The sequence below is a fragment of the Carcharhinus amblyrhynchos genome, chromosome 1, assembly GCF_965287045.1.
Source record: "Carcharhinus amblyrhynchos chromosome 1, sCarAmb.v2.hapA, whole genome shotgun sequence".
NCBI classification, from domain to species: domain Eukaryota; kingdom Metazoa; phylum Chordata; class Chondrichthyes; order Carcharhiniformes; family Carcharhinidae; genus Carcharhinus; species Carcharhinus amblyrhynchos.
The window spans coordinates 77504983-77531815 of NC_137324.1; the positions used below are offsets into that span (position 1 = coordinate 77504983).

Genomic DNA, 26833 nt, shown 5'->3' on the forward strand with positions numbered 1-26833 from the left:
TATGAGAACAGGTTCTATGTACTGGGGTTGTGTTTCCTTTAGTTCAGAAGATTGAAGGTAATTTAAGTTAGGCTGTGTTTTCTGCAAGCATGGTATATGGGCATTTCAACTGTTGCTTTTTTATGTCATAGAACATAGAACATTACAGCGCAGAACAGGCCCTTCGGCCCACGATGTTGCGCCGACCAGTTACAAAAACAATGACCCACTATCCTATACCAATCCCTTTTCGTCCATAAACCTATCCACAGATCTCTTAAACGCCCCCAAACTAGGCGCATTTACAACTGCAGCAGGCAGGGCATTCCAATCCCTCACCACCCGCTGGGTAAAGAACCTACCCCTGACATCCGTCCTGTAGCTACCCCCCCTTAATTTAAAGCCATGCCCCCTCGTGCTAGCTTTCTCCATCCGAGGAAAAAGGCTATCACTATCCACCCTATCTAAACCTCTAATCATCTTATATGTTTCAATAAGATCCCCTCTTAGCCGCCTTCTTTCCAACGAAAACAACCCTAAATCCCTCAGTCTCTCCTCATAGGACCTCCCCTCCATACCAGGCAACATCCTAGTAAACCTCCTCTGCACCCTCTCCAAAGCCTCCACATCCTTCTTGTAATGTGGGGAGAGCTACAAAGTAGGCAGAAGCCAAGACCAGAGATGGCACTGCTCAAGTCATCATGACTGTGTTTTAGGTGGCCAGGTACATCTCACTGGCATTTTTGACAGGCTATCTTTGTAATTTAATTAGTTCATTCTGTTTACAAATTTGCCTTAAACATTTGAAAAACAGGAAGGGAACTGCTTCTGATTTTCAGAGTTTAAGCAGGCACCTGCCTCAAGGAAGGGTGAAGCCTGTCTGGGTTAAATAACATGAAGAAACATTGTTGCATAGAAATGCAGATAATGTAGACTTAATTTCAAAAAGTTACTAACATTACCCCATCTTGTGAACAATTAAAAACCATTTTATTCCCAAAAATTTCATAGATGTAGACTGGTGATGCATGTGCATAATGACATCATTGACATGTGCAGAGGGCACTGTCATGTGTTGTGTGATGTTAGTAGATTACTGCACATATGCAAACCAGTGTGCATGCACACCATCTTGCATTGGCAGGAGAACAGTGTTTAATTTATGTGTTTAAAACATTTGATAGTTACAAAAAAACTGTTTCCTCTGCTGAGGGAATCTCTAGTCTTAAGTCCCCCATTCGCAGTACTTGGCTGGTAAATCCGAGTCTTGTCAAAGCCCTCAATATCTTTCATGAAATGTGGACCATAGAATTGGACACACTAGCTGATACATGACAAATAATGTATTGAGATTTAACCATAATATCCTTGAATTTGTATTTTGTCTCTGTTGAAAAGCCGAGGAATTAGTATATTTTTTCAATGGCTCATCAACTTGTGCTGCCGACCCCCAAGATTTATCTATTTGAACCCCAAGATCTCTTTATTACACCCTTTAAAATTGCGCCATTTAATTCATGTTGTCTATCTTAATTTTTCCTTCTAAAATGCATCACCCCGCTTTTCTGCACTGTAGTTTATCTGTCTGCTCGTTTCAGCTGTCTGAATATGCTCCCCTGAAGGCTGCACCATACACCTCATGGCAGAATACTTTTGTATCATTTGCCAACATTGAAATTACGCCATTTAAACCCAAGTCCAGATTGACCCCAATGTGTACTGCCTTCCAATCTGATACAAAACTTTTCACCACTAATCTTTGCTTTCTATCTCTTACCAATTTTCTTTCCATGCTGCTATTGTACTTTTAATCCCAGGAGTTTCAATATCTTAAGTATGTAGAGGAAAAAACATTTAAGTAGTAAAGATCACAGAAGAGTAGGCAATTTATATTTTCTGTCTTCTGTTTATTAATATAGAAGCATAAGGGATGATTCTTATTTTGGAACTAACATTTTGTATTACTGTTTCTCTACATTTTAGAATTCTTCAAATTGGAGCAGCTTTTTGCCCAATTGATCCAGAAAGTCCACCTCGCTTATCAGCTTATTTTGTTCAAAGGTGTAAGTTGAAATATATCCTTGTTCAGGTAGATATGATGCAGGTGAGTTATTGAGCGATAAATGGATATGAGCAAATAAAATTAATTAAGAAATACAAAGTTGGCAAGTTGACAACATACTCCAAGGGTGCTTTGATGAGAGGCGAGTGGAGGTTAACAACAAAATATATTTGCATTTGTGAGCACCATTAAAATAACAAAACATCCGGAGTGATTGTACAAAAGAGTGGACAAGGATGTGATTATTAAACAGAATATGACTCTGAGCCACTTAAGGAAATATTGGGACAGACGAACGAATGCTTGGTTGAGGGGCATTTTTAGGAATGATGGAAAGGGAGAGATGTGGGGCAGTTTAAGAAGGAAATTCTAAAACATAGAGCCAAGATAACTGAAGGCACAGCCACCAGTGGTGGAGCAGTTTTAGAGATGCAAATGAGGCCATAATTAGAGGGGTGAAGAGATGCCGGAGAGTGTTGGCCTGGAGGTGGAAACAGGGATGGGTGCTCTGAGGTTAGGAAAACAAGGAGGAGAATTTTAAAATTGAGGAAAAGGAGTCAGTGTCAATCAGTGAGAACAGGTGATAAATGAACAGGATTTGAGATACAGTGGCAGAGTTTTAGATGATGTAGAGTGGAAGATCGGGAGCCCAGCCAACAGTATATCAGAGTAATCAAATCTAGAGGTTACAGAGGGTTTTAGCAGCTGATGAGCTGAGGCAAGAACAGAGATCATAAAATCCCTACAGTGCAGAAGGAAGCCATTCAGCCCATCGGATCTCTGACAGAGCATCTTATGTCCCCATCCTCACAACATATAGCTCTCAGGATAAAGGGATCGAGGGATATAGCAGGAAGGAGGGAATCAAGATATCAAATTCGATGATCAGCCATGATCAAGATGAATGGTGGAGCGGGCTCGAAGGGCCGAATGGCTAACGCCTGCTTCTATTTTCTATGTATTTCTCAATATTTTTAAGTTAATAGATGATATTGCACTAGCTAATTTTAATTTCATATGAAACATAAGAAAAGCTCTCACCAAGAGCTTTGACTTATAATGAAGTTTTAAATATCAACCTAACCGCTTATTTCACATCAGGTATATGTATTCATTAACGTTTTCCGATCTTTGTTCTGAGAATTATAGAGCAATACAGCAGAGAAACAGGCCATGTGGCCCAACTGGTCTATGTGGACCATGGTGCCCTTCCAGCTAGTCCCAATTGCCCAAGTTTGGCCCATATCTTTCTAATCCTTCCCCATCCATGTATTTTTCCAAATGTTTTTTAAATGTTGTTATTGAATCTGCCTCATCCACATTTTCTGGCAGTTCATTCTATATATACACAACCCTCTGCATGAATAAGCTGCCCATCAGGTCCCTTCTAAGCCTTCCCCCCTTCATCTTAAATCTATGCTGTCTAGTTTTCAGTTCCCTGAAAAAAAGAATAATATTTCTTCATCCTAACTATTCCCCTCATGATTTTATACACCACAATAAGGTCACCCATCATTCTCCTACGTTCCAAGGAATAAAGCCCTAGCCTGGCCAATCATTCCCTATAATTCAGGACCTCTAGTCCTCCTGAATCTTCTTTGCACTCTTGCTGGTCTTTCAATGTCTTTCCTAGAACAGGGTTACCAAAACTGTACACAACTTGGCCTCACCAATGACTTATACAACTGCAACACAATGTCCCCACTCCTATACTCAGTGCCCTGACTGATGAAAGCCAGGGTGCTAAATACCTTCTTCACCATTCTGTCTATCTGTACTGCCACTTTCAACGAACTATGTACTTGTCCCTCTGTTCCTCAACGCTTTATTCTTTTGCGTAATAATCATGGACTTAACTTTTGAAGGAAACATGTACTTACAAGTTAATAAATAGTGTTATGATTTTATATTTCAGAAATTCAGGGACTCTCTATCAACCTGGTTATACATTGATGTTGAATATGATATACCAATGCTAAACATAGTACTTGTGAAGATTCAGTGGCAGGTAACTAACGTGGATTCCCAATCTTCAGAGCTTGGAAATGAAGAAAATATAATTTACGGTAAAATAGGACATTTAAGCAAAGACAAATTGGAAACTGCTGAAGAAAATAACAAAAAACATGTGCCGAAGAATGTGGATTGCCAGAGGCATGGGTTTATGGCATATATTTTACAAACATCGGGTACTACGGGAACTCCAAAAATTGTTCAAGTGCCACATCAGTGCATTGTTCCTAACATATTGCATCTCAAGTAAGTTTAATTACAAGTGATTATTGCCAAGCTGAGAATTATATGTTTATTAATGTCAATGCATCATGGTTGTTTATTCTTATTGCAGTTATAAAGAAAACCTAATGCATTAATGAAAGGAAAGGTCCTGTCAGGCAGTTGATCACGTGACATATATTACACCTGGCACATAATATGAGTGACTGTTTCACCATGAGCCCATTACAGGCTGCTGATAGAATTCATTGCCTTTGAATTAGTTTCTTCAGGTTTTTGTAAATTCGTTTGCATATTAAAACCAAAGTAGGAAGCATTGTGCAGGATAAAAATAAAAACAGAAAATGGAGGAAATGGTCAGCAGGTCTGGCAGCATCTGTGGAGAGAAAAACAGAGTTACTGTTGATGTCCTTAGTAACAAGTGAGGCTTGGCTGTGCCCTCCAAAATCAAAGCATCAGCACAGTACTGGGTTCTGTTTGATAAGTGAAACGAATTGTTGATTTTGCTTGATTGACATTGTTAATTGTTTATAATTTCTTTCTGTGATCTCTTTGTCATATTCAGTATTTAATTGGGTAAGAATAAGAACGATGAAATGTTTGAAGCCTGATTGACACTTCTATAGAATTATAGGAACTGCAGACTTGTGAATGGGTATTCTTCTCTCAGCATTTCCGCACTTACCATTGTTTTCATATAGCTCGTTAGTAACGTACAAAGTGCATATTGAGTAGTGGGCATGGAAGGTTCATGAGTTGGCATGGAGAATAAAAGGAGTTGTGCAATTGGTTGGGTTTATGAGTTGGAATGGAGGAGGCATGAACCTTCTAAAGGTTACCTCATCCAGACTGTGGTTCATGAAGGATTGGGAATCATAGAAACAATTGCCCAGTGCCACGAAAATTGCAGGGGAGCTGTGAGGAGATTCTTAGCCCCACACTTGAACCAGCCAGTCAGGAGTGCAAGGTGCAGGCTCTCCACGTGCACTTCTATCTTGTGCCACCAAAAATTGGAGACACTAGAAATGGAGCTGGGAATCACAGAATCATGTCCTACTCACTGTTTTTAAATGGCTCCGGAGTTGTCTAGAACTGTCTTCAAATCACGTCCCTGGATTCAGCGTGGAGGAGAGAGGGATGTTCTTTTCACAGCAGGCCTCCATGGTTAAGGGGAAGATCCAAGAGGAACAGTTTATTAAGGTAGGGCACGTCCATCTCCAAATCTAAGGAATCTTACAATTAAATATGATACTTAATAGGATAGAGAAATTAATCCCAAACAAAAATCTCAGATCTACATCGAGCGTAGGACAAGAAGGTACAGGATTGTCACTAAAGGAAAAATCTAGGTTGTATCTGGATATAATTCTTTAAACAGAAAGTGACTAGTAAGTTGAATCAGTTAGTTGCAAGGTGTTTTGAGACTTATTGAAAGAACCGCTAAATGTTGTAAGAGTCAATCAACACTAGCAACTTAGCAGACCAAGGAGACAAGCTAACATCTGTGACATTTTCAAAAAAGGGGATAAAAGTCAGCCAGAAAACTACAGATCTGTATCCCTCACTACAGTCATTTGCAAATTGCTTGAATATATTGTTCATACTCATGGAGCACTTTGAAGTTCATAATATCCTGGTAGATAGTTAGTTTGGTTTTCAATTGAAAAGATCTGTCAGAACACAGGTTTTACAAATTGTAGATGGCCTGGCTTCAACCTTTTAAAGAAACAAAACTACTCACTTGGCAATACTAGATTTCCTAAAAATCTTTGACACAGTTCCTCAACAAAAGCTCTGGAATAGGGAGACATTATTAAAACGGATCCAGCACTTCCTTACCAAAGAAGACAAAGGGCCCGATTTTACCATTTTGATTCTAAGTACCGAATCTGGAAGTGTTTCCGATCTGACTTTTAGACCCGTTCGCAGGCACCCCCATACACACTCGTCCTGAAAAAATAGCCGCGATTCTGAATGATGCTGCAGAAGTCTGTGGGCAGGGCCCGAAACATTGCTGCTCTAATTGGAGTCTTCAACTGCACATGCACAGTAAAAACGCTCCCCTGCCACATTGCTCCTGAGCCGCATAATGCATTCCTCCTGGCTCCCACAGATATTGCTCCACCCCCACAACATAACTGTCGTCCTTATCCCCTGCTACCCAGACTGAATGTGCCCCCCGCCCCCTTTCTCTCTCTCTCTCCCTCTCTCTCTCTCTCTCTCTCCCCCCCTCCCCCCTTCATGGACTGGTGGGAATTGGCGCAAACAAGCGCCTGATGCCCTCTAGCAATGACAAAATACGAGATAGCCATCCACACAAACTACAAAGATTATTTGTTTTCAAGACAGTATAATCTACACTGTTCTCTGCCAAGGACATTCCCGCAATGGAACAAACTGCTTAAGGAAATATACACAACCCTATCACTTGAAAATCTGCAAGACCCATCTTTACATTATTTCCATTTATATGTTTTCATTATCAGAGCTATCATTTCAGCAGATCATGCCTGGTTTAGTTAGAATTGCGTATGTAAAAGTTGGCAGAATATGGATGTTTGACGTGATCCTGACACAGCTAAATCAGAAGGTGGTCAGTTTGGTAATCTGGAAGGATGAGCACTCATGGGTTGAAGGCTCTTTTTCATTTGCCCTATTTTGTGATCTTGTAACTGTATCATTAATTAAACTGCTAACTTTAAATAATCTCATGCCTGAGCTAGATCTTTACTTTAGCTCCAGCTATGGTTTAATAGTCACTGGTTTGACTGACCAATGGACACACAGTGAGACTATATTGGAAGAAGAAGAAGAATTTGATACATTCACAGTATTTCATTATTCTGCATGTATCTTATCTTATTCTGCCAATCTGCAAAATAAAATCACTCATATTCCTCGTGGGTCATTTTCGTTGTATTCTTATCGATGACACTGCATTGTAAAATACCCTTATACCGCAATTGTTGCTATTTTGCTTTCTGTTTTTGATCCATTTTAAAGCTTCTTTTTGTTTCACAGGTCTATCTTCAAAGTTACACCAGATGATGTAATTTTTATGGCTTCTCCTTTGACTTTTGATCCCTCGGTTGTTGAAATATTTGTTGCATTGAGCAGTGGAGCAATGTTACTCATTGTTCCCCCAGTCATTAAAATGATGCCAAAGAGACTAGCCAAGGTGCTTTTTCAACATCACAAAGTTTCTGTTATGCAGGTATGGTGATACTGATCAACTTCATAATTTCATAGAACATGAATTAAAATTTATTTGGTCACAAAAATTATAGTGTTTTTCCAGCTGCAAACCTGAAGCTTTATAGCTGGCTCTAATTGGCTTTATAGATCAGCAAAGACAGCAAAATGTTAACTTGATAAATGCACATACCCGGTATAGAACTGAGCCATAGGGCCACACTTTCACAGAGTCGGGAAGATTGCACAAAGCCCCGGATTCAGAAATCCCATCCCCATTTCCTATCAAAACCATTTTCACTGGAGATGGGGTGAGGCCATGATTCGCAATTGTGCGAATGTATCTGCCAGGACATTTTCAGGTAGTGCAGAGTTTAAATAGATGCAATTTTTTTTGCAGCAAATGAATGAGCAGGGTTTTACGGTGATGACTATATAGACAAATTGTAAAAGCTTCTGAGTGCCTCCCAAAAGCTGTTTTCCTTGTGCAGAGCTCAGCAAACTCAAGGTTTGAAGACAGAGTTTGTGACAGAGCATGATATTGGGAGGGGTGGGCTTATGGATTTGGAAGGACATAATTGTGTAGTGCTTTGGGATCATTCTATATTTAGCCAAGTAGATAAAGCAGACTGTCAGACTCACTGGATGAAGGATGTGCAGCGAAAGAAGGAGTTCGAGAAGAATGGGCATCGCACCATCCTATATATGGATAGTAGAGGAAGGGTAGTGGAAGTGGGAAAGCTCGCTGATGATTACGCAGCATTCATTTGAGACTCATCATATGAAGCAGTTCATGTCCAGATGCAGCGAGAACCAGGGCAACATTCAGGCTTGGGCTGATGTGATAAATAACATGTGTGCCACACACGTGCCAGACCATCTACAATAAGACCAACATCCCTCAACATTCAATGGCATTAGCACACTGAATTCCCCACTGTTATCATCCAGCCTTATAAATACTGTGGATACAAAAGCAGGTCAGAGACCAGGAATTCTGCAGTAAGTAACTTATCTAATTACCCAAAGCCTGTCCACAATTTATAGAACATAAGTCAAGAGTGTGATGGAATACTGTCCACTTCCAGGATGAGTGCAGTTCCAACAACACTCAGGAAGCTCAAACTCATCCAGAACAAAGTAGTCCACTTGATTGGCACCCCATCTTCGACCTTAAACATTCACTCCCTTTGCCTTTAACACATGTTGCAGCAGTGTGTGATCTACAAGATGAAATGCAGCAACTTGCCAAGACAGCATCCTCCTAATCCGCAACCTCTATCACTTGGAAGGATAAGGGCAGCAGATGCACAAAACATCACCACCTGCAAACTCCCTTCCAAGCCACATGCCATCCTGACTGGGAACTATATAGCTGTTCTTTCTCTGTCACTAGGTCAAAATCCTAGAACTCTCTTCCTGACGGCACTGTAGATGTATCTACTGTAGTGGCTGAATAATGCAACTCACAACCAACTTTTTAAGGGCAATTAGAAATGTGCAATAAATGTTGATGTAGTCGGTGATGCCCACAGTCTCTGAACAAATAAAATAGTGGTCAGAGCCAAGTGACCCAGCCAGGAGTTGGCAGAACCACACCAGAGTGCATCAGGGAAGAAGACTAGGATGAGGATATGTTATGAAAGAAGGGTATACTGTTTCCAAAGAAATTATTTCACTATGACTGAAGGAAAGTGTTGATGAAGGCTCAGAGTTTCAATAGAAGTAGTTGGAGAGATCTGTGTCGTGGTGATGGAATATCTTGCACCACAACAACCAATCCCCTGTTTTATTGAAGGTCATTTGTGGCCTTCAGTTTCTAAGTGGCCAATACTTTAGGAGTCTACTGGGACCTCTGTAGTATCTTTCAGTCAGTTGACCACCGATGCATCACTACTGACACCAATTACAATCTCAGAATCATTACCTGGAAGCTGTGGCCTATTCTCTGTCAATAGACCCCAAGTTTTACTATCTACAAAATGCGCTGCAGTACTTTCCAAACTCTCAACCACTTCCATCTAGAAGGACAAAGGCAGCAGATACATGTGAACATCACCACCTGCAAGTTCTCCTCCAAGCCATTCACCGTCCTGACTTGGAAATATATATCGCTATTCCTTCACAGTTGCTAGGTCAAAATCCTGGAATTCTCTCCCTAACGACATCATCGGTCAACCCACAGCACATGGACTGCAGCGATTCAAGAAGGCAGCTTACCACCATCTTCTCAAGGCAACTAGGGTTGGGCAATAAATGCTGGTCTAGCCAGTGATGCCCATGTCCAACGAATGAATAACCAAAAATATTGTTTGCCTTCATTACTACTTATGCATAGCGTGCTAATGGTTTCGGTGCTCTATCCAGCAGTATTCCTGTCCTGAATTGTATCCAGCCCAGTAGATTAGTTTATATTCCCCTGCCTAATCTTTTTTTGTAACTTAATTTCTCTCTTACTCCACGTTAAGTAATATTTTCCACTGGTGTTGGGGCGAGGGATGAATTTGACTAAACTGTGATGCCCACGTCACTCAAATAGCACACTCGTACTGCTTCAGATCACGTGGGGAATAATCGCTTGGATGTGAGAGGGTTGCTTGAAGTATTGGAACTGGTGCTAAAAAGGAGTCTGCATTTGCAATAAAAGAGGAGACAAAATTGGGAATCAGGGAAAATAGTGATAAAGAGGCAGTGATAAATATAGATATAGACCTTTTTGTTGTCAATCTTGAAATAATTCAATTTAATTTCTTTCCCTCTCTGTCTAGGTCACCCCAACATTGATCAAACGGTTTGGATCAGAAGTCATGACATCAGTAGTGCTTTCAGCCAATACTTCGCTACGTGTATTAGCACTAGGTGGGGAAGCATTTCCTTCACTGTGTGTACTCAAAAGCTGGCGGGGAGAAGGAAACAGAACCCAAATATTCAATCTTTACGGGATTACAGAAGTATCAAGCTGGGCTACATACTACAAAATCTCTGAAGAAACCCTGTGTAGCGCCATTCAGTTGTAAGTCTGTTTAATGTCTTATATAAAAAGAAAGTTTTGAATCCTCAAGAGCTTGTCAAAGTGAATTAATTTATTTTGAAATGTAGTCATTGCTTATATACTAGGCACCCACAAAACAGTAATGAGCTGATTAACCTGTTCATTGTTTTGCTTATGTTGGTTGAGAGTTAATTATTGGTCAGATTATTGGGCACTTTTGCCTTTTGGAATGGTAGTGTGATCTTTTATGTTCACTTGAGCAAACAGATGGGACTTTGATTTTACAACTCATCAAAAAGACAGCAGCTCCAGTAATACAGCATTCACTCTCAGTACTGCAGTGAAGTGTCAGATTATGTGCTCATTCCTATACTACGACTTGAACCCATGGCCGTTCTGAATTAGAGGCAAATGTGCTATCAACTCAAGAGCGGCACAGTGGGATAGTGGTTAGCACTGCTGTCTCATAGCACCAGGGTCCTGGGTTCGATTACTTCCTTAGGTCACAGTCTGTGTGGAGTGTGCATGTTCTACCGCATCTGTGTGGGTTTCCTCTGGCTGCTCCAGTTTCCTCCCACAGTCCAGAGATGTGCGGGCTAGGTGGATTGGCCATGCTAAATTGTCCCTTAGTGTAAGAGGGACTAGCTAGGATAAATGCGTGGAGTTATGGGGATAGAGCCTGGGTGGGATTGTGGTTAGGGCTGACTCGATGGGCTGAATGGCCTCCTTTTGCATGTACAATTCTGTGATTCTATGAACTGAGCTAAAATGACCTATGAGATTAATTTAACAGTTTTTTTCTATCATTAAAATTGTTTGACATCTAAACCAATTATTTGTACCTTTGTAACACATCCATTAATGTACTATTGAATATATTATTGACTCAGAAATTGATCTAATTCTTTCATGAATCATCTAGCCAATTGTTTGCTGACTGGCAGCATTTAATATTGATTTGACAGTAAGGGAGAGTTTATGATATATGAATGTTATTGAATTATGTTGGTTTGATGTAATGCTGGAGCAGCCAAATATTTTGATAATAGAATATTTTGTTGAGAATTTTGATGACATTTTTAGAAGGAGGAAAATTGCCTCCGGAGGCAATCTCTGGGGTAGGGCTGACAACCAATAGTTTGCTCCGCAATAGGGTTTTTTTTTGGCAAGCTTCAATCCCAAATTTTCTGCTGAGTTGATTCCTTCTCTTTCAGACGTCATCATTGTTGGTGAAGTGTTATGTTCAGATTGTATTACTCAACTAGGTGTAGATCAGACTTGGTTTTCTGTGCAGTAGGTTTAATTTTTCTTAGAAGATGGGCCTCTTAATTATTTTGGGAACGTGCTGATGTGATTGTAATAGTATTATTCCCCAAAATGTAAGTAAACCTAACCATGTTAATACTTGGATGCAGAACTTAAATCATCTTTGTAAAGCATCAGTGGTTACCTCACCATTGTGACTACAGATATCGATGTACTTTGGAGTGAATAGTCCAGGTTCCTTTCATAACGGTCAGTAATGTTGGGGAATTTTGTAAAAATTTAGCATCTTAACTATGTTTTGAGAATTAATTGTTAACTGTGTTTGCATTTCAGACATGAAGGATGTGTTCCTTTGGGATTTCCTCTTTTGGGAACTATTTTGGATGTTGTAGATAACTCTGGTCAAATAATTCATGAAGGAGAAGGACAAGTTTTCATAGGTAAAGAATTTTTGTGTGTAGCTTCTCAACAAAATAATTAACATTTGCCCCTGACTTTGTCCTTGCTGCAGGTCAAAGTTCGTAAATAAAATTCTGAAAAGGATATTAGCCTTCGTAATCATTCTGTTTGATTATGTCTATGTTTTGCCAGTCTTCTCATTCACCTTAAGTGTAATTACTCAGTAAATTTTTTTTTTAATCTTGCGGAAGACATTTTTACATACGTTTGCAGCCTCAAGTTGTTAACTACTTATGTCCCTATTCTTCAAGTATATCAAATGCAAGTATTTTTCTTTAATAAATCCTACATTTTCCACTGAGATCAGTCTTTTGCTGCTTTGGTTTTAGAATTAGCATCGGAGGTTTATTATGTCCTGATTAGCCTTTGATAACATTGGTTTTGTATTTCTGAAGTAACAGCTACCAAAACTAGTAGATGCAGTGAAAACTAGCAATGTTGGAAATACTCAAAGTGATACAGCATCTGTGGCGAGATTGGAGGTATAGACCCCCAGGCAGAAGGGGAGAGAGAAAGAACAAAAGGGAAGGGCTGTGATAGAAACAAAGACAGGAGAAGTTAAATGATAAAATATTTTATAATATATGGATTGGATAATGATGCTAAGCCAACTACAGAAAACGACAATTCTCTAGCTGCTATATTTCAAACATATACTTGTAAAACTCAGTTCAACGAAAAGTCTCTGACTGAATTTGTAATTATCGCCCTCGAGGTATCTATTTTCAAATTAACAAGAGGCCAGTAGGTAACTTGAGACTGTGAAATGCAGCATATGTCACCTGTTGTGGCATGAATTATGTTTCAAATTTCCATAAGTGAGACCACGAACAATACATTTATTCACATGGATGCAAATTCTGCAACTTTGGGCGTTTGTTGACAGAATGAAAGAGTCTGTCAGAATCAGGCTTCAACTTTGAAACAAGGATGCAAAATGTCATTAAAGTGTACAACTCTGGACTGGCTGGCCAGTGCACATTGTAAGAACGTGTAAGAAATGCAGGTAAGAATAAAGGGTTTTCTCGTTCTTCCTTGATTTGGCTGCATCTCTGCAAACACTAAAGCTAAAACATCTGAGCAGATGGCACCCTCAGCCCATGAATTTAAGAATATAAGACCAAAAGAATCTCACAAAGCTCTTTGAATTGATGCTGTTGTGTTAGAGGTACTAGAAGTATGATCCTTTCATCATTCTCACAAAAAAACATGTGTTTCAGTGACTCTGATCTGTGGTACACCCCTAACGACCACAGAATCCAGATTCAGACCCACACTTCTGACCTGACCAAAAGTGGTAAACATGAGTAGAGCATATTTATCTTGCCTACTCTCTTGATGTCCATTTCAAATACAGTGCACAGAAATCCTCATTGTATTTTATTCATTGAAGGTGGTAAAGAGCGTGTATGTTTCCTTGATGATGAAAAAACTGTGTGTCCAGGCACAATGAGAGCCACTGGAGATTGGGTGATCATTAAAGATGGACACATGTATTACAAAGGTCGTCAAGACAACCAGATTAAACGCCATGGGAAACGCCTAAATCTTGAAAGTGTCCAGCAGGTAATTCTGCGATTAAGTCCACCTGTGATAAATGTGATAGAGAGTTGCTGAAATTGCAGGTGTACTAATTAGGTTCCGTAGGAATATGAATAAATCATGAAATCCAAGCAGATTTGTCTGTTTATCATTGAGCATTGAAGCAGAACTAGGTTTGGGTGCAAGATACAGAATTTTTTAATTAAAACTAATGGACTGCAAGAGAAATCTATTTAATAATATTAGAGATGTCACAAAATATGGTGGAATCTATTCAGAATTTAAACATTTTTGTTCTGGATCTGATTTTCCATCAAAGAGCTGAATTTTCCTTGACTGGATCGGCACAGGCTTGGAGGGCCAAAGGGCATATTCCTGTGCTGCATTGTTCTTTGGTAGCAAATGCGTCCATTTACACACCATTTGGAATCCTGCCCTCCCTATCTGGTAGTTCATTGAAAAAAGATGTCAACCTTAAAATACATTTTAGGAGTCACAGAGATGGTGACAAATTGGTAAAGTTTCTTCATTCAGCTAAGGGAACTGGGATGCACTCACAGTGCTGTTAGGCAGAGTGGGAGTGCTGGGATCTTCACCCAGTGACAGTGAAGAAATAGCGATATGTTCCAAGTCAGGGTCACGTGTGACTTGGAGGTGAACTTGCAGGTGGTGGTGCTCTCATGCAGATGCCCTTGATCTACTAGAGGTTATAGGTTTGTGAGGTCCTTTCGAAGGAACCTTGATGAGTTGTTGCGTTGTGTCTTATAAGTGATACACAGTGCAGCGACTGTACGCTTATTGTGGAGGGAGTGAATGTTAAAGGTAGTATATTGGGGTACCAGTCAAGCTTTCTGCTTTGTTCTGAATGGTGTCAGATATCTTCACTGTTGTTGAAGCTGCTGTTATACATAACTAGAGTTCATGGTTCATGGTAATACTTTACAGACAATTCAGATTAAAGTTTAATTGTAAATGCAACTAAAGCAGCACGAGGACTATTATACTTTAAATGTTGAGACCATGTTGGTTTAAGAGTTAACCTGGAAAGGTAAGATTATAAATTAACAGGTAGGTTTACTTAGCAGGAGAATTGGAGACGAGGTGTCTATACTGATTGCAAGGAAATACAGCCCAGAGAGTTGTTTTCTTTTGGGAGTTAGACCATTCATTTAAAGGCATCCAGTGAGCTCTAGAAAGCTATATTGGCATGGAGATGTGTGGGGCTTAAGAAAAATTGAGTGTTTTAATTTATCTGCATTTACTGGGGGAGTGAGAGGTCTGTGGTGGGAGTGAAGGCCATACCAAAAGGTTGCTGTTGTTAACAGGCTCCAGGCAGCATATTGTTATTAGTGCTGTGTGGTTGTAGTACATGAGAAGTCTCAGGAGTTGCTTGATCACTCCATGCAGTTAGGGCTCAGGAGAGACTCTAGCTGAGAATGTGGCAGCAGGTCACTGATTCCATGCTGGAAAGAGTGGGCTGAGGAGAAGTCCCAGGAGATTTTACAGCTTTGTGTAGTTGGAGAGATTGGAGGTTGGTGAAATCCAGGGACAGTGCCAGCCCAGTGAAGCTAGCTAGCTATTAAAGGGCTGAAATATCACCAGTATCGCAGAATTGTTATACTCAGGAGGAGGCCATTTGTTCATTGTGCCAGGACCGGATGGAATGCATCCGAGGGTTCTGAAAGAAATGGCGGAGGTGATAGTGGATGCCTTGGTGGTTATTTTCCAGACGTCGCTGGATTCCGGGGAAGTGCTGGAAGATTGGAAAACGGCTAATGTTACGCCGTTGTTTAAGAAGGGTGCCAGGCAAAAGGCGGGGAATTAAAGGCCGGTTAGTTTAACGTCTGTTGTAGGTAAAATGTTAGAATCCATCATCAAGGAGGAAATAGCGAGGCATCTTGAGGGGAATTGCTTGATAGAGCAGACGCAGCACGGTTTCGTTAAAGGGAAGTCGTGTCTGACAAATTTACTGGAGTTCTATGAGGATGTGTCTAGGGCGATGGATAGAGGAGAGCCGGTGGATGTGGTCTTTCTGGATTTTCAGAAGGCGATTGACAAGGTACCTCACAAGAGGTTATTGCAGAAGGTCAGGGGACATGGAGTTGGGGGTAGGGTGTTAGCATGGATAGAGGATTGGTTGTCAAATAGGAGGCAGAGAGTGGGGGTCAATGGGTGCAATTCGGATTGGCGGATGGTGACTAGTGGAGTGCCCCAGGGGTCGGTGCTGGGGCCTCAGCTATTTACCATTTATATAGATGATCTGGAGGAGGGAACCAAGTGTAGAGTGTCGAAATTTGCTGATGACACCAAGATTGGTGGAACGGCAAATTGTGCGGAGGGTGTGGAGAGTCTGCAGAAGGATCTAGATAGGCTGGGCGAATGGGCCAGGAAATGGCAAATGGAATTTAATGTTGGCAAGTGGGAGGTGGTCCACTTTGGTAGGAATAATGGTAGGAAGGATTATTACTTACGTGGAGAAAAACTGCAGCAGGCGACGGTGCAGAGGGACCTCGGGGTCCTTGTGCATGAGTCACAAAAACCCAGCTTGCAGGTGCAGCAGGTGGTTAGGAAGGCGAATGGGATGCTGGCCTTCATAGCGAGGGGGATTGAATATAAAAGTAGGGAGGTCTTGCTGCGGCTGTATAGGGCATTGGTGAGGCCGCAGCTGGAGTACTGTGTGCAGTTTTGGGCGCCGTACTTGCGCAAGGATATTTTGGCCTTGGAGGGAGTGCAGAGGAGGTTTACTAGGCTGATGCTGGAGTTGAGGGGGTTGAGCTATGAGGAGAGGCTGAATAAATTAGGCTTGTACTCGTTAGTGTTTAGAAGAATGAGGGGAGATCTCATTGAGACGTATAAGATGATGAATGGGATGGATAGGATAGAGGTGGAGAGACTCTTCCCGCTCAGAAAGGATAGTAGGACTAGGGGGCACAGCCTCAAGATAAAGGGGGGGCAGTTTAGAACAGAGTTGAGGAGGAACTTCTTCACTCAAAGGGTGGTGAATCTCTGGAATTCTCTGCCCGTTGAAGTGGTGGAGGCTACCTTGCTAAATATTTTTAAGACGCGGGTTGATGGGTTTTTGATAAGAGAGGGGATTAAGGGTTATGGGGAGAGGGCGGGATTGTGGAACTGAGCCACGACAGATCAGCCATGGTCTTATTGAATGGTGGGGCAGGCTCGAAGGGCTAGATGGCCTACTCCTGCTCCTATTTCTTATGTTCTTATGTTTGCACCGGTTCACCAAATGAGCATCATGACTTAGTGCCATTCCCCTGCCTTTTCCCTATACCCATGCACATTGTTTCTATTCAAATAGTCATCTAATGCCCTCATGAATGCCCTGATTAAACCTGCCTCCTCCACACTTCCAGGTAGTGCATTCTCAACCCAAATCATTGTATGAAAATGTCTTTCTTGCATCACATTTGTTTCATTTGCAAATCACTTTAAATCTGTGCTGTCTCATTCTTGATCCTTTTATGAATGCAAACAGCCCTATCTACTCTTTCAGCCACCCATGATATTGAACATGTCTATTAAATCTCTTCTTAACCACCTTCTCTCCAACGAGAACTCTCCCAATCTCTCCAGTCTATCCTCATAATTAAAGTGTCTCATCCCTGAAAACATTCTTGGAATCCTCTACTGCACTCTCCCAGAACTGTACATTGCAGGAAATTGGTTGTGTACTTATCCAGATGTTAGACCAGATTATAATCTGTCTAATTTTCCTGTATAACTATTCAGGTAGGTGTCATGGAACTATGCAGAATACTATAACAGAATTAGGGACAATACGGAGAGTTCAGAATACAGGGGTATTGCCCATTGGAAGTTTAAACTTCCCAAGCAATTCACATGTATGTCTGCATGTTAGTCCTTAAATAGTGCATCTTCATTTGTATGTCTAGATTTCAAAGATCCAGAGACTGGATGATTTGGTCTAGTATTGATATAAGTATAACTGAATACAAGCTTCCTACAGTAATTCACATTTAATGGAGGCACCCTGTTAACATATACAGAAAATGAAGGGAAATGGCCAGGTGAATACTTCACAGGCCTTAAAAAGCTAGAACCCAGGAAATTCATGGCAAGTATTAACATTTGTTAATAGTCTGGACAGAGTATTTTCTGCTGATGTCTTCTTCAGTACCCTGATATTATAATCATCTAACCTCTGCCCTGCTGTAATCAGTTTTTGTTATTAGGACAAAAGCATATAAGATAATTAAAAATGTCTCAATAAGATTATAATGATTTGATTTTTTAAAGAGCAGTATGAAAATTATAGGAGCCAAAATTACTAATTGCCAAAATGAAGAAAAACAAAAATGCTCTGATTACATCATCACATATTATGCCCTTAATAAACTCAGATTGTTTTTGTTGTGAACTCATCAAACATGTATTGAATTTCCTTATTGTGAAAACTGAATTGCCAATATTTCTAGGTAGCTGAAGGTTTGAAGCAAGTGGAAGCCTGTGCAGTGGCCAAATATGATCAAGATAAGCTAATTCTCTTTGTAGTGCCCAGGGGCATTGCTAAACTTCGTGAAGGAATTACCACCAATTTCCGCAGGGACACCCTTCTTGAACTTGGAAAATACCTCCCTTCCCATGCTATTCCAGATGATGTTGTCCAGATCGATTCACTACCATTTACAACTCACGGTAAACAAATTCTAAATTGCAATTTAACATTCTGAGCCATATGATGTATTTGTGTACTGTATTTTCTTAAACATGACGGAAATTTTGGTTTGCATTGGTAATATATTCTAATATATTTTTGATTGATGAAATTGAACACAGCGCTTTAGAACATGCAAAACAGATCTGAAAATGCAAAGTGTACTAACAATACCACACAAAAATTTGCACATGTAAAGGAAGCTAATTGGTCATCATAACTTTGCTCAAACACTTTAAAATTAATGCTTCTGGCTTATTCTCTCCTTTAACACTTATGTGCTACAAATATTTACTCATTTACAAGAAGCAACCACAATTGTCTTTCCATAATGAGTTGCTATATGGTACGCACAACACAGGCTTTACACATATTTATCATAGTCTTGTTCATATTTAACATAGCCTCTTTGCTTTTATCTTCTATGCCCCATATTTAAAATCCTAAATATTAAGAGGATGGGGCTTTTCTTTGTGGCTTTATGTGCACTTGCAATTTCATTTTCAAGGTATTATATTTCTGAAATCCCAGATTTCTCAGCTCATTCAAAGAACAAAGACAATTACAGCACAGGAACAGGCCCTTCAGCCCTCCAAGCCAGCGCTGACCGTGCTGCCTGACTTAACTAAACCTCCTATCCTTCCAGGGACCATATCCCTCTATTCCCATCCTATTCATGTATTTGTCAAGATGCCCCTTAAAAATTACTACAGTAACTGCTTCCACTACCTCACCCAGCAACGAGTTCCTAGCACCCACTACTCTCTTGTACATCTGCCTTGTACATCTCATTTAAACCTTGCCCTTTGCACCTTAAACCTATGCCCCCTAGTAATTGACTCTTCCATTCTGGGAAAAAGCTTCTGACTATCCACTCTGTCCGTGCTTCTCATAATCTTGTAGACTTCTATCAGGTCTCCCCTCAACCTCTGTTGTTCCAGTGAGAACAAACTAAGTTTCTCCAATCCCTTCTCATAGCTGATGCCCTCCATACCATGCAACATCCTGGTAAGTCTTTTCTGTACCCTCTTCAAAGCCTCCACATCCTTCTGGTAGTGTGGCGACCAGAATTGAACACTGTATTCCAAGTGCGGCCTGACTAAGGTTCTATAAAGCTGCAACATTTTTAAACTCAATTCCAGCCTGATGAAGGCAAGCATGCTGTATGTCTTCTTGACTACCTTCTCTACCTGCATTGCCACTTTCAGTGACCTGTGTACCTGTACACCAAGATTTATTTGCCTATCAATACTCTTAAGGGTTCTGCCATTTTCTGTATATTTCCTACCTGTATTAGACCTTCCAAAATGCATTACCTCACGTTGTCCGGATTAAACTCCATCTGCCATCTCTCCGCCCGAGTCTCCAACTGATCTATATCCTGCTGTACCCTCTGATGGCCCTCGTCGCTAGCCTCAAATCCACCAACCTTTGTGTCGTCCGCAAACTTACTAATCAATCCAGTTACGTTTTCTTCCAAGTCCCTGTTTCTTCCCTGTTACTTTTGCACCTTGCTAAAATCTGCCTACATAGCTGTTCCTCAATCTCCCGCTGCAGTTGGGTGGCCTATAGTAAGTCCCCAACATTGTGACTACACCTTTCCTATTCCTGAGCTCTACCCATATTGCCTTGCTGTAAGAGCCCTCTGAGGTGTCCTTTGTGATGGTCTCCTTAACCAGTGGTGCAACTCCTCCAGCCCTTTTATGTCCCCTCTATCCTGCCTGAAATATCTGTATCCTGGAATGTTAAGCTGCCAATCCTGTCCTTCTGTTAACTAAGTCTCTGCAAAGGCAACAACATCATAGTTCTAATACTAATTCAGGCTCTAAGTTCATCTGTCTTACCTGTTACACTTCTCACATTGAAACAAATGCACTTCAGTCCACCAGACCCTCTCTGATTAGCAATCCCACCCTGCCTGCTGTTTCTCTGTGTCTTACTGGTCTTACTCTCTGGTTCCCTTTCAGCTAATTCACCTTTGCTTTGGTCCTTACCCCCTTGCCAAACTAGTTTAAATCCTTCCATGTGACACCAGCCAAAATATTTGTGCCCCTCCAGTTTAGATGCAACTCGTCCTTCTTGTACAGGTCCCATCTACCCCGGAAGAGACCCCAATGGGGTCCTGTCAATATAGGGGAAATTAAGTATATAGTGCAGAAGGAAAGTATTGTTATTTTTGTACTCGTAAATATGTCTGTTTGAAGCCTCTCTAAAATCCAACCATTTTATCCAGAACCTGATTTAGCCCTTTCATTCTCCAAATTTCCTGCACTTTGCTGAATCAAAAACTAATCTAATTTTGTAATGTAATACTTCACTTATTGCACTAAGGTGTCATTTTTCCTCTGTATGACTAAAGGGAACATGAAACTCTTTATTTTGCTAAATTTAGTGTATAGCTTCCATCTTTTGTGATCATGTCACTTGGTTCCCCATCGTAGTATTACATAAAAATATATCAGTATTGTTTTATTATGTTAGAAGTTCCGTTCATATCTAATTTGTGTAAATGAGATTATTTTAAAATAATGCAAACCAACTATCATAATACAGTAATGTTCTTCTTTAGAACTTCTCATTAGGTTTGACCATTAAATTGATATTGAGTAATTTGAAATATAGATATGTACATACATATTTGCATTACCTGTTATAACTAGGCAAAATAGATCGAACAACTTTGATTCAGATCTATCAAGAACGGATGAAGAATTCAAACTGCACGCCAGGGAAGAAAGAACTTTGGGAGGGTATTCATCGGCTTTGGAAGGTAAGATTTTTATGTTTTTATTATTGGCTGAGTCATTTCTTTATTCATGTATAAATTAATTATGAATAACTGCTGCACCAGAGAGTAGAAGATTGGCAGTCATCAGATTCTTTAATTATCTGTTATTATAGGAGCAGAAGAAGGCCATTCAGCCCTGTGAGCCTGTTTCACCTTGCAGTTAGATCATATAGCTGATATGTATCCTAACCTCGCCAAGCTGCCTTTACTCCATATCTCTTAACATCCTTAGCCAGCAAGAGTCCATCTACACATTAATTCTCCGGCATTATGCAGGTTATGTCTTAAATTATAATGCACAGTATACAATTAACAGTTGTTGGTGTGTAGTTCCAACAATGCTGAAGAAGCTCAACATCATTCAAGGAAAAAGAAGCCTGTTGATTGTTCCCAATCCACCACCTGCAACATCCACTCCCTCCACTACCAACACAGTGGCAGGATGCATCGCAGCAATTCACCAAATCTCCTTCGAGAGCACATTTCAAACCCATAACCACTACCATATAGAATGACATGGGTAGCAAATACATGGGAACACCATCACCTCCATATTCCCTCCATGCCACACACCATCCTGATTTGGAACTATATTGTTGTTCCCTCCTTGTTGCTGGGTCAAAATCCCAGAAGGTTCTGCCTAACAGCACTGTAGGTATGTCTACAGCACATAATTGCGGAGGTTCAAGAAGACAACTCACCATCACCTTCTCAAAGGCAATTAGTGGTGAGCAATTGCTGGCCTGGGTAGCGACATCTCGTGAAAAAAATAAAAGAAATTCCACATTTTTTGTCTTTAAATTTCACTTAATCTGAACAGTATATCAGCAAATTAAGGATAATAAATGATTTAAAGAATTTGGCAGCTGCCTATCCTCATCCCTCTGGTTAAATGCAGTGACATCTGGTGTTCTCTATATGCAACTACAAAGCAGCATTGCAATGTGGTAAAGTATTTGACACACTAAAATGTAAAACTAAAATAAAGTCACAAATTGTGAGTGAAAATATTCAAATAATATTGCAAATCTCCGTTAGGTATATTAGAAGTGCATTGATAACCATTCATTGATCAGTTGAAAGAATATTACAAATCACTTGTAAAGCAATTCAGTAAATTCTACTTCAGTTTAATAAGCCTTTAGAGAGTACAGAAGATCTGTTGCTGTATGAAGAACCAATCTTAACAAGCAGTTGAAAACTAATCCTTGAAACTGTTTTTATTTAATAGAACCATCAAAAGGAAGATGACTTACACCATTTAGCAAATATCTATATCTGAGAGCTCCAAAGATATGCATGTGTGATGCTTTCTCTTTTTGGTAGAAGAGTTCTGTCTATAATTAAACATATCTTTAGGAAAATCAGAATCACAAATATAATTAGCCTTAGCTTTATGAAAATAAAAGAACCATTTCACAGTAGACATAGTTACTAATCTATGGCCAGACTAAAAATATTCAGCACATCTATTGGATATGTATACAATTGATTCATCATCTGAACCTTCAGAAGGTTTCTCTAGCTACAACTCTTGAAATTTATGAATATTAGGGAAATATGCAACAGCAGTATTCATATCATTATTTATTTTAGAAATATCTACATTGCTCTACTAAAGAATCAGGAAAGACAACATGGGCAGGCTAACCTTTCTCACCATTCTGTTCTTCTGTGATTTTATATTTATTTTGTGATCTGTAAATGTTAAAACTCTATTAATATTAAATTTAATATAAGTTGTACTGATCATTTTGGGATATAGGTAACTAAATATATGTGTTTAAAAAAACACAAGTCAAGTAACAATTTGTTTTATAAATGATATACCTTTATCTTCTCTATTATTTCTAATGTTGATAAGTTGAATCAATGCATGTCATAACATGTAATTAATCAATCCAATTTTTGCTTTCTGGCATGAGCCAAGTAGATTTAACAGGTTGCCCATATAGTTTTTTGATGCAGGTATTTATTTGCAGGTTGTACTCAATCTTCCAGAAGACATGCCGGATGCCTCTGAAAATTGTATGTTCCTGTATAGTGGAGGGGATTCCCTAACAGCTTTGAAATTTGCAGAAGAAATTGAGACATTTTTAGGCCAAAAAGTATTTGGGCTTACTGAAGTTATTTTAAATAATTCTTTTCTGGACATTTACCATCATATTAACAATTCCATATTCTGTGAAGCCAAGGTTGAGGAGGAGCCTGATGATAAAAATGACAGAAAAATGAAGAGACAAAGGATTAATGATGTAAGTACAGAGTCTCAACCAGAACTGATTGAACAGTGGCGACCAACAGCAACATTTGCTAACATTACCACTATAAGTAGGGGGAGTCAGATCACAAAACTAAACACTACTGTAAGTTACAAAAATTATGCAAATAGTCCTGATATACAAGAAGAAAAAGAGTTAATAGATGATGAATCAAATGGAAAAGAAAAGAAAGAAAACAATTCTTTCAGTGTGAATGAAAATGTGAATGCAGATGAAGAGAAAATGCCAATTAAGAACAGCAGTTGGGAATCATTGGTAACTAAAGTAATAAAACCACCACGCAATGATGGAAAGCTCATGCCGGAAGATCTTCTTGCGAATTACAGAACAATATCATTGAAAATCAGGTGGAAATCTGACACTGCAAAATGTGTTGATGCATCTCCTCTAGTGGTAGTATCAGGGGATAATGACTCAAATGAAACTGTGTACATTGGATCTCACTCGCATAGGATGCAAGCAATTGATGTCCTTTCTGGAAAGATAAAATGGGAGAGGATTCTTGGAGATCGGATTGAATCATCTGCATGCATGTCCAGATGTGGAAACTTTATTATTGTAGGTATGAAACCATATTTTTGTGCTTAGGATACATTGTAATAACCTGGCTGTATAAATTGAGCAAGAATTTGACTGTAGGGTATAGTATCTAAGCTGAGTTAGCATGCCTACAAATCAGAATTCTTAAATCTCAAGTGATATATATGTCACCTTGCAGAGGTTGAGAAAACTCGTTAATGATTACACAGCATATTGCAGCAGGAATTTTCAGTATATCTCCTTTCTGTTGCTCCTCCTCAGTTCTGATCTTTGCAAACAGGAGAAACAACAAATAGCAGCATGCTTTTCTAATATACCTGATAAACTAACATTGGCATATTTGAGTTATTACTTCCCTGTTAGGATACTCAGAATACTAAATGGCCATGAAATTCAATATGATCTGAAAATGAGTGTGAGCATCATGATGTGTGATTAACCCACTCTGTTTCCATCTGATGCAGGCAGCAATGACTTGCTTGATGCTATTAGCCTGTTCGTTGCCTTGATTATAGTGTGCACTAAACATGCTGTTGAATAGCTGAGCATGATTGTGAGTGGATAGATTTTGTCTATGTTTGAGTAGCCCTTGATAAGGAAACGATTCCCCACCCTGCCTTAAATGCCGCTGGTACAGTGGACTGGTGCAGAATAAAGCCATCAAGACTGCTGCCAGGATGCAAAGTGATGTGCTTAGTATGGGCTGGACAGTGAGGGATTGGAAGCCTTTACAGTTGCAGTACATCTTAGAATTGGCATGTGGTGTTATGTGCCCATAATGTGACCTGTGTGCATTCACTGGGGAAAGTTGAAGATCCTGGTGAAACTGCACGCTGGCTTCACTATGGAAGGGAAAAATACAATGTATTTCCCTCTCTTTTCAGACATTAGATTGCGACCTCCCTTATGTAACAGTGGATGGCAAACCGCAAAATATACCAGACACGAAGAGTGATCACCCTCACAGCCATTGGTGATGCTGTCCTTTCTAGCTTTGGGACTGCAAGTCTGCCTGCCGCAAGTGGCAGATTTTAATCAGAATCATCTTGATGAATCAGAGATATTGCATGCACTGTTCCTCACTGAGGCTGTGATTGGCAGATTGATCCCCAAAGACCCTGGCTGGTTATGGCTATTCATCCTTTCTGAGTATGTTATCGTCCTTTTTGTTGCTTCAGCTCATTCTCCCTTTTTGTGCTGTAGTTTAAGAGGCATTAAGACCATCCCACCCATGATTGGGAACACATTGTCAGAACAGACCCCTAAAATTGTCAACCTTCATTACACACCACTTCACTTCCAGTACACATTGGCAACTTCAAGCAGCAGTACAAAATCTCCAAACGCTTCTACCAACTCAGCAAGTGCTAGTCAAAATCAAAATCAATTTGAAAGTAGCTAATGATTCCTTTATGTAGCCAGTGATGGGCAGGAGGATTGACTTGTGCAATGTAGCAGTTAGCATGAGATTGAGTTACTGGACCTCTGATTGGCAGCTGTCTCTTGGAAACAGGATCTTCACCCTTAAAGGAATGGAAACTCTGATATTGCCTGATGAGCGTAGACTTGAACCAGGGCCCAGGGTGCTGTGATGGGGTTGTCCCTGGCTTCTGGGCATGTTGTTGGAACTGATACTATTTAATTCAACCCTAGGAGACAATCAAATTATCCCACTAGAAAAATAAAATTGCTTTTCTATAGCCCCTTTTACATCCTCAATGTCCAGGAAATATAGCACTTGGTGTTAAATTTTGGTTAACAACTCTGCTGTGAAGCATCTTAGTGTGGAATGGACTGCCTGCTGTGATGGTGGAGTCGTACTCCTCAGGAACTTTCAAGCAGTTATTGGATAGGCACATGGAGCACACCAAAATGATAGGGAGTGGGATAGCTTGATCTTGGTTTTGGACAAAGCTCAGCATAACATTGAGGGCTGAAGGACCTGTACTGTGCTGTACTGTTCTATGTATGTCTATGTATCTATGTATTATTACTCGATTAAATAAGCTGAAGAAATGCAAATTTTTAATGTAAAATACAGTCTAGAGGGTTTCAGAAAATTGTCACAGCACAGCAATTGCTTCAATTTCAGCCCTCCCTATATAAATACTTCCTAAGGTCTTAGTGATGATTGTATTGTGTGATTTATTATCCAGGTTGTTACGATGGTTCGATCTGTGTGCTAAGAGAGAATGATGGAGAAACATATTGGATGTTTTGGACTGGGAATTCAATAAAAAGTTCTCCCGTTATGGATCCTGACCTAGGGCTTGTCTATGTTGGATCACATGACCAGTATGTCTACGCTTTGGATATTCTTGTAAGAATTTCAGCTGTTTTGCTTTAAAAGCACTCTAAAATCTGTTTTTTGGAACAACTTATTTTGGGAAACACACTTTAAAAATTTTGTTTAGCCAGGAATGTTCCATAGTTCATTCTGTTACAAATTAGTTGAAATTTATTTTCTACACAACTTACAGCACCTTTAACCTGCTTAAAAAGTCCCAATGCAATTCAGAGGATCATTGTGATTTTTTTTAATGGCAACTTAAAGGGACTTACTTGTTTGCAGCGTGTTTAGGAACCTTTGGCTTGCTTTGTGACCACACAGCTTAGACAATTTGATTTGTTGTGTTGGAGTCCATGGAGGAATTTGAACTCGAGAGTATGAATTTTTAATTTGAGGCATAGCTAGACCACAAGCAAAGGGGTGATAGGCGAAGGGGACTTTGGGTGAATCAGAATATGGCAAACAGATATCCGGATAGATTGAAGTTTACGGAGGTTGGAAGATGGGAGGCTA

General features: G+C 39.9%; 2 protein-coding genes across 4 annotated transcripts in view; one reads left to right on the plus strand and one right to left on the minus strand.

The window, feature by feature from the left end:
* paics (phosphoribosylaminoimidazole carboxylase, phosphoribosylaminoimidazole succinocarboxamide synthetase) overlaps nucleotides 1–26833 on the minus strand; it is a 277223-nt gene that overhangs the window by 68133 nt on the left and 182257 nt on the right. The window lies entirely within an intron of this gene.
* The window catches only part of aasdh (aminoadipate-semialdehyde dehydrogenase), a 32073-nt gene that overhangs the window by 1363 nt on the left and 3877 nt on the right, over nucleotides 1–26833 (plus strand). Inside the window, exons 2-11 of one of the 3 annotated variants that reach the window (XR_013886493.1) lie at nucleotides 1963–2083; nucleotides 3957–4300; nucleotides 7298–7490; nucleotides 10237–10481; nucleotides 12060–12166; nucleotides 13579–13751; nucleotides 18182–18401; nucleotides 21081–21190; nucleotides 23191–24052; nucleotides 26187–26325. Coding sequence is in view for 2 of the 3 variants with exons in the window: in XM_080187183.1 (XP_080043309.1) it covers nucleotides 1963–2083; nucleotides 3957–4300; nucleotides 7298–7490; nucleotides 10237–10481; nucleotides 12060–12166; nucleotides 13579–13751; nucleotides 18182–18401; nucleotides 21081–21190; nucleotides 23191–24052; nucleotides 26187–26350 (2539 nt within the window). In the remaining variant the exon portion in view is untranslated. Of the gene's footprint in view, nucleotides 1–1962; nucleotides 2084–3956; nucleotides 4301–7297; nucleotides 7491–10236; nucleotides 10482–12059; nucleotides 12167–13578; nucleotides 13752–18181; nucleotides 18402–21080; nucleotides 21191–23190; nucleotides 24053–26186; nucleotides 26351–26833 lie in introns of those variants that run through there. The other 2 variants (XM_080187183.1, XM_080187196.1) reach the window with 2 other exon arrangements.